Source organism: Sinocyclocheilus grahami, unplaced genomic scaffold (genome assembly GCF_001515645.1).
Source record: "Sinocyclocheilus grahami isolate Dianchi unplaced genomic scaffold, SAMN03320097.WGS_v1.1 scaffold424.1, whole genome shotgun sequence".
Taxonomy (NCBI): Eukaryota; Metazoa; Chordata; class Actinopteri; order Cypriniformes; family Cyprinidae; genus Sinocyclocheilus; species Sinocyclocheilus grahami.
The window spans coordinates 301,125-314,793 of NW_015505603.1; the positions used below are offsets into that span (position 1 = coordinate 301,125).

General features: G+C 37.0%; 1 protein-coding gene across 1 annotated transcript in view; it reads left to right on the top strand.

Moving 5' to 3' along the window:
* The first annotated feature begins 1,123 nt into the window (after positions 1–1,123).
* LOC107551443 (elongator complex protein 1-like) overlaps positions 1,124–13,669 on the top strand; it is a 16,738-nt gene continuing 4,192 nt past the window's right edge. The window contains exons 1-27 of the mRNA XM_016233046.1: positions 1,124–1,420; positions 1,900–2,079; positions 2,237–2,389; positions 2,511–2,592; positions 3,153–3,233; positions 3,353–3,438; positions 3,598–3,697; positions 3,933–4,023; positions 4,145–4,268; positions 4,362–4,455; positions 6,443–6,673; positions 6,858–7,028; positions 7,534–7,618; positions 8,432–8,587; positions 8,788–8,894; positions 9,058–9,161; positions 9,255–9,308; positions 9,390–9,495; positions 10,095–10,210; positions 10,312–10,385; positions 10,576–10,654; positions 10,799–10,878; positions 10,960–11,097; positions 11,219–11,304; positions 11,383–11,531; positions 12,507–12,630; positions 12,749–12,846. Of these exons, the coding sequence (XP_016088532.1) occupies positions 1,930–2,079; positions 2,237–2,389; positions 2,511–2,592; positions 3,153–3,233; positions 3,353–3,438; positions 3,598–3,697; positions 3,933–4,023; positions 4,145–4,268; positions 4,362–4,455; positions 6,443–6,673; positions 6,858–7,028; positions 7,534–7,618; positions 8,432–8,587; positions 8,788–8,894; positions 9,058–9,161; positions 9,255–9,308; positions 9,390–9,495; positions 10,095–10,210; positions 10,312–10,385; positions 10,576–10,654; positions 10,799–10,878; positions 10,960–11,097; positions 11,219–11,304; positions 11,383–11,531; positions 12,507–12,630; positions 12,749–12,846 (2,919 nt within the window). The 5' untranslated portion in view covers positions 1,124–1,420; positions 1,900–1,929. The remainder of the gene's footprint in view (positions 1,421–1,899; positions 2,080–2,236; positions 2,390–2,510; positions 2,593–3,152; positions 3,234–3,352; positions 3,439–3,597; positions 3,698–3,932; positions 4,024–4,144; positions 4,269–4,361; positions 4,456–6,442; positions 6,674–6,857; positions 7,029–7,533; positions 7,619–8,431; positions 8,588–8,787; positions 8,895–9,057; positions 9,162–9,254; positions 9,309–9,389; positions 9,496–10,094; positions 10,211–10,311; positions 10,386–10,575; positions 10,655–10,798; positions 10,879–10,959; positions 11,098–11,218; positions 11,305–11,382; positions 11,532–12,506; positions 12,631–12,748; positions 12,847–13,669) is intronic.

Consider the following 13,669-nt stretch of genomic DNA (forward strand, 5'->3'; position numbering starts at 1 on the left):
CTGCACATGTGGGTGTGGATGGAAATGAGGAAGTAGACTTGCTAGCAAAGAAAGCATTAAATCATCCACAAATAGAAATTAAGTTAGCTTTAAGTAAAGCTGAATTCAAGAGAGTGATATCATTTGAAGTAAGTAAGAAATGGCAACAGTTATGGGATAATGGGTCTAAAGGAAGACATCTTTTCCAGATTCAGGAGTGTGTTGGAAACGAGAGGAAAAGATACGGAAATAGGAAGAAAGATGTCATCTTACCAAGACTAAGAATTGGACATACAGCATTAAACTATAGTCTTTATAAAATAGGTAAGCATGAATCGGGAAAGTGTGACAAATGTGGAGAATTAGAAACAGTGAAACATATTCTTTTTGAGTGCTCTGCATATGAAATGGAGAGATTTCAATTAATTCAAGAATTAGGATGGCTGGGAGTTGATAATATTTATTTAAAAGTATTGTTTGGAAATGGGTCGAGGCAATCAAGAGAGCAAGAAAATATGTTTAAATACCTGAAAAACACAGGAGCAATAGATAGAATCTAGGTGTTTTTATTTTTCCCCCCTGTATTTCTTTCTTCCAAATTTAGGCACACTCCAGATCAGTAGGTGGCGGTAATGCACCTTTTTCGCTGGTTTGCCAAACCGCCATGAAACACCAGAAGAAGAAGAAGAAGAAGAGACTAAGAATAATAAATAAATAAAAATATGAATGAAAACGAGTAGTGAATTCGGACACTGAGTGCACCGGAAGGAATGCCGCTTTTGCATAGTTTGTGCTTGCTGTTTATTCATCATTTGAAACTAGCAAACTAGCAGCTCCAGCAGTAAGATTAAAGGATCTATCTTGCACTCTGTCACGGAAATTATGTATAAACCCTAATCAAACAATTTAATAATCAATTTACAATGAACTTATACCCGTGTTGTACATTATGCTGTACGCCATAGATGAGCGCGTTGTAAAAATGAACGGATTGATTATTCAGCTGTGGGCACCGTCTTCTGGCGAGATGTGTAGTATTCATTCGGCGCGTGACTCTCACGGTGCATTATGGGCATTCTCCAGTTGTACACTCGTTTTTGCAGTGCATTGTGGGATTGAATGAGCGCACTCGAGAACGTCCACTATGGTTTCGGACACTACTAAAAATGGCTGTTCCCTCAAATAGTGCCCTATTTAAGGGTATAGGGGGCCATTTCGGACACAGCCCAGTTCAGAAGAACCGATTCACAAAAACGAATCTGATGTCCCCGCAGTTTCCTCCACGACGACAGAGAGCGCACTTGCGCGCATCATCACACACTGACATTTATTCTACGATGTCAGAGTTCAGGCCGCACTGACAACAACGTGCGTGTGTTGTGAATGTGTATACCGCAAATTATAATTCACATCACATAAAAAGGACACGAAACACGACAAGGTAAGCACTGATCTTTGTGCCTTTATATAAAACAACTGGATTTTCAGACATGCGCTGTCTTGATTTGTGCCAGTTTGCTTTTCATTTTGTAATCATGTTGAAAGCATTTGTTTACTGGATAAAGAGGTAGATTGGTATTACTTTTTAGTACCACCATGTAAATACTATGATACATCAATATGGTAATCACTCAGTATCATGGACACACTTGTCGAATTTGGACACACTTGACTACATTTGTTGCTGATAATCTATTAAACCTTTTGACGTATACACTTGTTTGCAAAACTAAATGATAAAACGTAGAGCTGGTAGTGCAGAGAAAGCAATAAATGTCCAGCAAACAGGTGTTTAAAAAGCGCCCTAGGATGCATGTTGTGCAGTTGAAGTTGACACGATGCCTTTCCCACCTGCCATGTCTTATTTTAGTGAGAGCAGTCAAATCAATCAGTCCAACAAAAAGTGCAAAACTGTTTCAGATCTCATCTTGTTGAAAGCATCTACCCAAAATGAGAAACCTCAGTCTGCTGCAGCGCTTCAGCTGTGTGGAACTTTCTATCCCGGGATCCCCGCAGTGCTTGACCATCAGGAGCGAGACTGGAACCGTGCTGGTGGCCTCTGAGCTTGCCATCACAGAGTTTGACCCTCGGACCGAAGAGGTATTTCTAAAAGAAATTCAAGTTTTCATAGGAGTTGCAATCCCAGAAAGGGTCATTTACGATAGTTTTAACCTCATTTTGGGGGATTGTCCCTGTTTTAAGATGTCTAGAACCAAATAGCTATATATTAATCTTGCTGTATAATGTGCTTTTATAGGTTTATAAAGAGGTTTCACTGACGGCAGATGACTATCTCCCAGAGGACGGCAGTGGGGTTGTGGTGGCGATACAAGATCTGCCAGATCAGGAGTCAGTGTGTGTGGCCACTGCCAGTGGTGATGTCCTTCTCTACAACCTCAACACCAGTCAGGTGATCATTCATTTAATCTAAATGCTTTGATGATTGTATACAATGATTGCTAAATGATTCTGTAGAATGTATGTGCTCTTGTTGTACTTTCTAATTACCAATATTAATTTCTCTCTCACAGTTGGAATGTGTTGGCAGTGTGGAAAGCGGCCTTACTGGCATGATGTGGAGCCCAGATCAAGAGCTGGTGACTCTGACCACAGGTCTATATCACTAGCAGTATTATTTTAATATCCTAGAGATATTATTATAGTTTTTATTAACATTTTGATTTATATATTTTAATTTGAGTTAAGGTTTTAGTACTTTGTGCTTTTATCAGTTTTATTCTTTTTTTTTTTTTTAAATGTGTGTATAGTTTTTATAATTATGTATTTATTTTAGGACATTAAGTTAAACTAAATAAAAAAGAGAAATGTTGCTAAATTAAAAGTTACTAGCTAAAATATAATAAGTTTATTATTATTTCAGGTAACAGAAATGTTTTTTTATGACTTTAGTTTAAATTACCCATAATATGCCTGCTACTAAGCATATATCTGTATGACTCTCTGGATTTTTTTTTTCTAATTTTGTCTCTCATAATTGAGGTATACCTATGATGAAAATTACAGGCCTCTCTCATCTTTTTAAGTGGGAGAACTTGCACAATTGGTGGCTGACTAAATACTTTTTTGCCCCACTGTACATCTGTTCAGAAGTGCATATAATGCCATTTCACTCTTTCTCATTGTGTCCGCTTGTGTCTTATATGGCATGTCAGGTCAGGAGACCATTATCATGATGACCAAGGACTTTGAGCCGATAACTGAGGTTGCAATCAATCAGGATGACTTTGGCGAAGGTATAATTCATAAAAGTCTTCAGTTACCTCTTAATATCATGCTTTCATGCAGGTGACATGTGTTCACTGTATTTGAGCAGAGATAGTGTCTGACTGGCGATTTTGTTTCTGTGCCTCAGATAAGTTCATCACAGTTGGTTGGGGGAAGAAGGAGACTCAGTTTCATGGCTCTGAGGGCAAGCAGGCCGCCCAGTGGAAAGCAGCGGTACGTTTTTGTTCTGTTTAGCATCGTTCTGCTTTACCCAATCAACCCACTACTGCTTGCAGATGTGATACAGACCTGAGGATCATCAGGAGATCACTGGCATTTCAACCTGGTTTGAATATGGTATTTTTCTCACCTAGTTCTCCTCCACTGTCACAGGAAGTGCAGCCTGCCCTGCCATGGGACGACAGGAAGCCAAGAATCACTTGGCGTGGCGATGGGCAATTGTTTGCTGTCAGTGCTGTTTGTCCTCAGACTGGTGAGAATCTTCCTTTCTGCTATTTTTATTGCATGAAAAGGGTTGTGACAGTTAACATTATTCATCATTCCTGTAGCTCAAGCAGTAGAACATGGCGCTAACAACACCAAGGTCATGTGTTAGATTGCCAAGGAGTGCATGAACTGATAAAGTGTGTATCTTGAATGCAATTGGATAAAAGTGTCTGTCAAATGCATTAATGTGAATGTAAAATAAAGCAGCTTTTTTGTTTCAGGTGCTCGAAAGGTTCGAATCTGGAACCGAGAATGTGTCTTGCAGGCCACCAGCGAGGTTGTTAATGGTCTAGAACAGCTTCTCTGCTGGAAGTAAGATATTCTGGACATCTTTTAACTTAGGTCTTTTAGTTTTAAACTTTTCTTTTCTTTTGACTTAATGCTGAGTCTGACAGATTTGATGTGTACTGACACAAATGGATTTTTCTTCTAGACCCTCTGGCAGCCTGATCGCTTCCACGCAGCGGCACCCTAACAAACACAGTGTGGTGTTTATGGAAAAGAACGGACTGTTGCATGGAGATTTTACTCTGCCTTTTGGAAAGGAACAGGTCAAGGTAAACCTCAGCTCCTCTGTATATGTTATTAAAAAAAATCTGAAATATAAACCATGGTGCATGAATCGTTGAAGATTTATGTGTATTTCTCAGGTAAAGGAGCTGCTGTGGAACAGTGACTCTACTGTTCTGGCTGTTTGGATGGAGGACTTGAAGCCTAGGGAGAATGACCATCCCAACACATACAGTAAGATGCAATTCAGACTGCTTTGTATTAGGGCTGGGTGAGTTTCTATGATATATTGATATAGTTTTTATAAACGATATGGAACAGTCAATACTGTTTAAATCGATATACAGTAGTCTGATACGAGCGCATCAGTTATCCTAAACATGAGGCATGTTTAATATTAGGGGCTTTAAAGGGGTGATGATGACATGAGAAACCAAATTTGCCTTGATCTGGCATATAAGAGGTATTTGTACCATTAAAACTTCCTTCAAGTTTCATATCTTAAGTCATCCTCCCCATTATAAACAAAGCATTTATTTAATCAAGCTCCAAATACGGCTCGTTGTGGATCCAGTCGATTGCATATGACCGCCTCCAGCGCAAGACAGCTATGCCTAATTTTGCATCATCGCATCGTTGTCACGCCCACAGGTGTTCAGTCGACGTGCAGCGAGTGGGTCTGAAGAAGTAACTGTTTACAATAAGATTGGGATGCCACGCAGATGTGCTGTTCCTGGCTGTGGAAAAACAACATGTTTGAATACGCTGCCGAAGGATCCAGATGGGAAAAATGGATTCAGTTTACAGTGTTAATTTACGCGTGTGTTGTCTACATTTCACGGCTGACTGTTTTGAGAACAAATCGCAGTATGATGCTGGCTTTATGGAGCGTTCAAGTCATGTCGGATAGATCGTATTTTTACGAGTTGAACGCACATGAACGCCACCACAAAGTCGTTATTAAGAGTGGGAAACTCAATTTTCTTTAAGCCCCGAGTTTCCGAGTTGGGGGCGTGTCAATGAGAAACATGGCGGAATCGATGGATGCAACGTCTGTAGTTGACGGTAAATTTTTGTTTAAATTGATAGTTTTGTAATATAACAATTAATAAGTTTTTATGCGATACAGATTAAAGTGGCTTCATAAATTACTTTTTTAAAATATTAAAAACGCAAAACACACCTGATGCGAATTCGTTGCTCTTCATTTTCTATAAGCAGAGTTAACAGACCCTGTTGTATTTTCTTGTAATTTATTAAAAGAAGGTACACCGCCATCTTCTGCCGACTAAACTGACTTGAACGCACCTGACGTCGTAATTACGACTTGTCAACTCGTAAGTACGAACGTCACAGGAAGACTTGAACGCAGCATAAGAACATGCATAGACACTGATGTTAGCCAATCATAACAGTGGGCAGTTACACTGACCTCTTAAAGGGGAAAACCCCCCAAAACTGACTGTTTGAGTCAGAGGATGAGAAACAGAGTGCAAAAAGGTCATAAATCATTAAACTTTTAAAGTTTTTCGTCCAAAAAACTATAGTAATATTATAATTGCACCTAAGGGAACATAATAAAACAAACCAAAAAACTCATGTCATGACTCATGACCCCTTTAAAATAACCTGTAAGATAAAGTTAACACGTACAGTTTAAAGCAACTCTGATGCTCTGACAGACACATGTGCTGACACATAGGCTACTTACGCCGTTTAATAAGATGTGGTGTTTTCCTCCATGCACAACTTAATTTTCACAGCTATATTCTCTGTCTGTAAATATTAGAAAGTCATGGAAATACTACGAGTCATGGAAGTTAGTAGAGACATATCCCAACAGACTAAAGGCTGTAGTTCAACAAAATATTAACACAAGGGGGTGATCCTTTTCCCAACTCAGTGATTCTGTTTTTTAATTATTATTTTTTTTATGGCATGTTGGTGTTATATCTTTCACTTGGATGTTATAAGTTGCACTGAGTAAATACAGCTGGACAACTGTCCATCTTCATTTCAGGCTGCAAAGCAACAAAATGTGATTATTTTAAAGGGGGTGATTCTTTTCTATACCCACTGTATACTGTATATCGCAATTCAGGCAAAAAAAAAAAAAAAAACAAGATTTTTTTTTTTTTGGCCATATCGTCCAGCCCTACTTTGCATATTAAGCGTGTAGTAATGATCAGTGTTGCTAATTAGGGATTTCTTTCTTTCTCAGTTCAGCTGTGGACAGTTGGGAATTATCACTGGTATCTAAAGCAGAGTTTGCATTTTGGCAATGAGGCCCTCAGGGCTCCGGCGTGTGTGTGTTGGGATCCTGAGAAGCCCTTGCGTCTCCATCTCCTGACTCGAGGATGGGCCAGCTACACCTACAATTGGGGCTGGAGCACGCAACGCAGTCATGGCAACGATTGCCATGACAACGCCAATGTGGCAGTGATTGATGGAGGTAGGCGTGTCCATTGTCAAACTTATGAATAATTGATTAATCTCTGTGCATTAATATGTTGTAGACAACACACTGTTTCTCACTGTTAGCTTTAGAACGTTATTTTGAGAAAATAAGGCATTTAAGTACAGTCTAAAAATTAACGATTTGAATAATTTCTGTGGTTAACTAATGTGTTTTGCAGATAAAATCCTGGTGACAACATTCCGCCAGTGTGTGATCCCTCCACCTATGTGTGCTTTTGAACTTCAACTTCCTGTTCCTGTCAACTTGGTCACCTTCCATTCTCAAGCCCAGAGGACCAATGAGCTCGCTGCTCTCACAGCCGATGGGCATATTTATGTATACGGTCAAGGTGAGTCATATAATTTGAAACTTGATTCAAACATTACAGGTGCATCTCAATAAATTAGAATGTCGTGGAAAACTTCATTTATTTCAGTAATTCAACTCAAATTGTGAAACTCGTGTATTAAATAAATTCAATGCACACAGACTGAAGTAGTTTAAGTCTTTGGTTCTTTTAATTGTGATGATTTTGTCTCACATTTCACAAAAACCCACCAATTCACTATCTCAATAAATTAGAATACTTCATAAGACCAATAAAAAAAAACATTTTTAGTGAATTGTTGGCCTTCCGGAAAGTATGTTCATTTACTGTATATGTACTCGAAACTTGGTTGGGCCTCCTTTTGCATGAATTACTGCATCAGTGCGGCGTGGCATGGAGACAATCAGCCTGTGGCACTGCTCATGTGTAAATTACTGAAATAAATGAAGTTTTCCACGACATTCTAATTTATTGAGATGCACCTGTATGTTGTTTAGGATTTCTTAGTTGCTATTCCTCTATTCAGGTGGTGGAGTGGAAAATGGAGGTGTACCCGGGGTACCTGGCTTTAAAGTCATCTCAACACCATTAGTCTTAAGAAAGACTTACAGGTACAGAGGATTTTGTTTTTCACTGTTGATTGTGCTTTACATTTCTTCATGTTTCTCCAATCTTTATTTAACAAGAAGGTGTCACTAAATAATTAACATTTTTATGAATGGTATTGTAGCTGTAAAAGTTTGGGGTATGTAAGATTTTTAAATGTTTCACAAGTCTCTTGTGCTCACCAAAGCCACATTTATTTACATAAAATACAGAAAACATTTATATTGTGAAATATTATTAAAATTTTAAATAATTGTTTTCTATTTAAATTTTTTTCAATTTTTTCTTTATCTTTTTCTATTTTAAGTTAGATTTATTCTTATGGCAAAGCTGAATTTTCAGAACCATTACTTCAGTCTTCAGTGTCACATGATCCTTCAGAAATAATTCTAATTTGCTGATTTCCTGCAACAGTTGTGATGCTTAATATTTTTGTGAAAACCAATGATATTTTTTGCAACATTATACATATCACTGTTGATCAATTGAATGCATTATTTGCTGAATAAAAGTATTTATTTCTTAAAAAAATATTACTGATCCCAAACTTTTGGATGGTAGTCTACAAACAATATATTACATTTAATGTGTATTTTAATGCAGCTGTAATTATCTTTTGACAAATTCAGTTAAATAACCTTTCAAGCAATAATAGTCTAGTTTTATCCACTGTTTTCTCAGAGTTTTATGGATTTTTTTGCTCATTTCTTTTCTGTAATTTTCTCATTCAGGCAAGCATATTTATTCAGATCGGCACTGCTGTGTAATTATTACATGCAGCATGTATTCTGATGCAGATGTTCTCTCTGCGTCTGCAGGGTCGCCGTTGATCAGGAGGAACCTCTGACGCTGTGCTTGCTGCTGTGGTTGAGTGAGGATTTGTTTTTGGCTGTGGCCCACGGAAGACACTTGACCCGCCTGCTGAAGCTCACCCCATCGGACAGCCAGGACCCCAAGGACACGCTGGAGATCAGGTACTGCCATTAAAATAACTAACTCCTCCGGTCTTGTCCACATTTGTATTCAGTGTAGGTCACGCAAAGACAGACTGATCTAACGAGCATAGACATGAGCTCGGGGGCTGGGAATTGTTAAAACTTTTGAATTTTTAAAAACTCTGCACTTTATGTAGTGTCTCTTTTTCTTAAATTTTTTGGTGTTGATCATTTCTCAGGTCAAACGTTCCAGTGGATGGTTTTGTGATCAGCGTGTGTCACGGCCTCAGAAATGGCACTGTGGCTCTGCAACTTGATGACGGACAGATCCGGAAAGTTCAAATGGGTCAGTCAGACCACTAATTAGTAATTATAACAGGGACTAGATTCGGCTACTACACAGTTTCTGTTTTTATCACTTGTCTTTTTTTTTTTCTAATGCAATTTTAAAATGAATAATTTAAGCACACATATAAAGACTGCTGTAAATGCTAGACTATTCCATACAGACTCTTCAGAGCTCAGTCTAACAGAATGGAAGGATTCTACTGGCAATATGATCAACTTCCCCCGGCCTTGTGTTCAGACAGCACTATGTACCCTCAGCGGCGAGGTAAATATATAGTATCTGTCTACCACTGCCCTTTATTTCATCATGCTCACTTCAGCTTAAATAAACACTTCTTATGTTTTTGTCTTTTAATAGGAACATTTGATAGGCCTCACAGAGAGATCACACCTCTACATCGGTGACTCACTGGTAGGTAACAAGAATATTAATTATGTTGGGTTAGTGCCAAAAATTCTGGCAGTTATGCTCACCGGAGTCTCTCTTCCACAGGTGGCCTCCAATATCTCCTCGTTTGTAGTTTATGATGACTTCCTTTTGCTCACCACACACTCTCACATGTGCCACTGTCTCAACCTCAGCACACTCTCTATTAAAGGTATGTAAATGCATCAAAGAGATAAATTAAGTAAATATATATAATATAAAAATAATTCACTACCATTCAAAAGTGTGTGGTCAATACAGTTTATTTTTAAATAAATTAATATATTTTTTTATCCTTAATTTTATTTAGCAAAGATGCAAAAAAAGTGACAGTAAAGACGTTTATAATGTTACAGATAAATGCTGTTTATTCAAACTTTCTATTCATCAAAGAATCCTGAAAAAGTGCATCACAGTTTCCACAAAAATATTAAGCAGCAAAACTGTTTTCAATATTGATAAAAAGAAATGTATCTTGAGCACCCAATCAGCTTATTAGAATGATTTCTGAAAGATCATGTGACACTGAAAGACTGTGCTGAAAATTCATCACAAGAACAAATTACATTTTTAAATGTTAAAATAGAAAACAGGCTTTTAAGTGGTTATAATATTTCACAATATTACTTTTTTACTGTATTTTTTAAATCAAATTCCAAACTTTTAAACAGTAGTGTATTATAATACAATATAAATACAACATATATTCCATAATTATAGAAATATTTAAATATAAATATACAGGTATGATGTTATTGATGTCCCGTGCAGGTCTGCAGTCAGCTCTGAGCTCAGATGCTAATCAGAATGATGAGACTGTACGCAAGGTGGAGCGAGGCTCTCGTATCGTTTCTGTGGTTCCCCAGGACACAAGACTTATCCTGCAGGTGAACAGAGCGTGGTTCTTCTCACGTGTTCATGTGATTGGATTCTTGTCTTAATGGAAAAATTTATTTAAGATGTTGATTTATTTTGTTTTGTTTTTCAGATGCCACGAGGGAATCTAGAAACCATCCATCATCGAGCTCTTGTACTTGCTCAGCTCAGAAAGTGGCTTGATAGGTATTTTATGTTTAGAAAAACTTAAGACAGTGGTACATGTACAAAAAGAATACTGACCTTTTTTTAAAAGGAAAAAAAAAGGATTAAAGCTATTTTTTTTTCCAAAAACAAATTTTTTTTTTTTATATCACATTGTATGTTAACATGATTTGAATTCATTTGAATCACTGTGCTGTGTTGTTTGTTTCAGGCTCAGATTTAAAGATGCATTCGAGTGCATGAGGAAGTTGAGGATCAACCTCAACCTCATTTATGACCACAATCCAACTGTGAGTGACCTCACTAACCACATTTCCTTTTACAATATCATCTAAACACATTCTTCTACACCATGGATTGCATTTCCTTTCAGAGAATAGTACTAAATGAATAACACCGCTGCCATCTACCCCATTCTATGATTCCTCTCACAGGTGTTTCTTGACAACATTGAGATGTTCCTAAAACAGATCGACTCCATCAACTACATCAACCTGTTCCTCACTGAGCTTAAGTAAGCCTTTAATGCAGAGGCATTGATTAAATCTCTTTTGATGCTTTTTTTCATTTAATAAATTTTTTTTTTCATTCTTAGAGAGGAAGACACCACTACAACAATGTACCCATGTCCTTCACGCTCAGCCTCCAGTTCTGCCTCAGGTAAAGGAGGAAAGAAGGTGGACATCATCTGTGATGCTTTACAGTCAACAATGGAGACTCTCGACCCGCAGAAGTCAGTTCCTCGGTTATAAATGTTACTTATGTTTCATAAATTGCAGGAAGTATAGTATAGCCCTCTACTTCCCTCTCCATCAAGCCCTGATCAACTGAGATGCTTTCGTCTATACACACAGGTATTGTTTATGTATTCTGACATCACACGTGAGAAAAACTACACCAGAACTGGAAATCGCTCTTCAGAAGGTCCATGAGTTAAGAGGTGAGTCTCTGTTAGCTCAAGCCCAATAAAAATAAGTTCAATTATGTGTCCGTTACATCTGTTTGCTTTTGTGGTTAGTAAACCCACCCAGCGGCAGCAACAGTGCGAGCGCAGAGGAAGCTCTGAAGTATCTTCTCTTCCTCGTCAACGTGAATGAGCTGTATGAACACTCCCTCGGCACCTACGATTTTGACCTAGTGCTCATGGTGGCTGAAAAATCTCAGAAGGTCAGTTAGAAGATTCCAACTCTGCTGCATCTTAACTGCTAGTTTTTATTTTTATAGTTAGATATATTATATGATATTATATTTATTAGATTAGATTAGATATTACTATAGACCAACAAATACAATTCATAATGAAAAATTCACAATTTCACTTATAAGCAGCCATGTCTTGTATGAAATTTGTATTATTATATTGTTACATTCTTGCAAAACAAATAAAAACTATTCAGTAAATATACAATGAATACAATTTATAATTTCACATATAATCAGCCATTTTGCATATGAAATGTATTTAATATTTCATCACATTATAGTATATTACTTTATAATAATTCTTAAAATATATTAAACAAATTCATAATGAATAAAATGTATCTTTTCACATGTGAGCTGCCATTTCCAATTGTATTAGTTATTTGTTTCACTACATTACATTATTTAATATTACAAGAGGAACAAATACAATTAAGTTAATACATAATGTATTCAATTTTTAAGTTCACATATAACCAGCCATTTTGCATATGAAATATATATTATTGAATTGTATTGTATTATTAATATAGAGTAACTAATACAATTCAATAAAAACTATTTTATCATTTCTCATATAAGTAGCCATTGCACATATTTGTTTTATTATAATATATTAAAATATTCTATTATAAAAAAATAAATACAATTCTTGTTGACATATAAGCAGCCATTTCACATATTTGTATTACTATAGTATTACTATTATATATTATTTTATATTGCAATTACATTATTTTATAATATAAAATGGATGTACAACACATTGAAAGTAGAAGTTGGACATTAGTTGACTGATGTTGCACTGTAACACAACAACAGGCATTTCACGTGTAGACCGCTTTTCTGAGAAAAGAGATCTAGTTTTAGCACACGTCTGTTGTAGACACTGTTTTGAAGTGGTTTGTAGTTTGTTTGTTTATTTCCTCAAACATGTAGGACCCTAAAGAGTACCTGCCATTTCTGAACATGCTGAAAACCCTGGAGCCGAGCTACCAGCGCTACACCATCGATAAACACCTCAAAAGATACAGGAAGGCCTTACTTCACCTCAGCAATAGTGGTAAGAGCCTTGTTGGACATCCATGAGCAACCCAACAGCAAATGCCTCTGTTTTTGTTTGCTTCCTTCCACCATCTGTAACTCTGTTTGGTTCTCCTGTTCTGCCTAATGTTTTTCAGGTGAAGAACACTTCACAGAGTTGTTATCCTTGGTGAAGGATCAGAGACTGTACAGTGATGCTCTTGAGCTCTATCCTTCAGACAGTGAGCAATACAAGGCATGTTTTATTTTATAAAGCTCCATGTTTTTATATTTGTAACATTTTATTTTTCCCTGCAAATGAAAATATTAGCTATAAAGCAGAACTGTTGTGCGTCTCCGAGCAGCACAGTGATTTTTTTCTGAATGAATCAGTCGGATGAACCAATGATTCAGTGGCCCATTCATAAAGAAAGCCTTTTACTTAATTCCTGAACGAATCAGCCATTTGAACAATTGATGAATGAACGACTCAATGACTTACTCATCTAGAGATTTACCGCCAACTATTGGCAGATTTAGTTTCTAGTTTAGAGTATTTTGTAATGTCTTTTTGATGATCATTTAAAGGTGCCATAGAATGCATTGATACAATATTTTAAATTGTTCTACATAGAAGGTATGTGGCTTAGGTAAGGGCAAAAAATCTCCAGAAACGGTTTTACATGTCCATTTACAACCCTCGGATTTGTCCCTAGAATGAAATGGCCTGTTTTTACCTTATTTGGAAGTGTCATGAATAATAATGTTGAGCTCTGCTCTGATTGGCTGTTTCACAGTGCGGCTCATTTCAGTAGCTCACACAGCAGGAACGAAACACAGGAAAATATATATTTCAATACTTTCTCTCGCAGTTATATTGTTGGGTAATTATACTGTATATAAAATGCGAGCATCAGGGAGCTGCTATTAATATGCGGGGCATTGAAACTGCTTGCGTTTTACTTTCACTTTCGAGATTTGCGATCGCACGTGCTCTGTGTAAACTACAGCGGCAGTACTTACCACACATTTTACAAGATCAGATGCTTGTCAGTGGTGCTCAGGATCTGTAAATCATT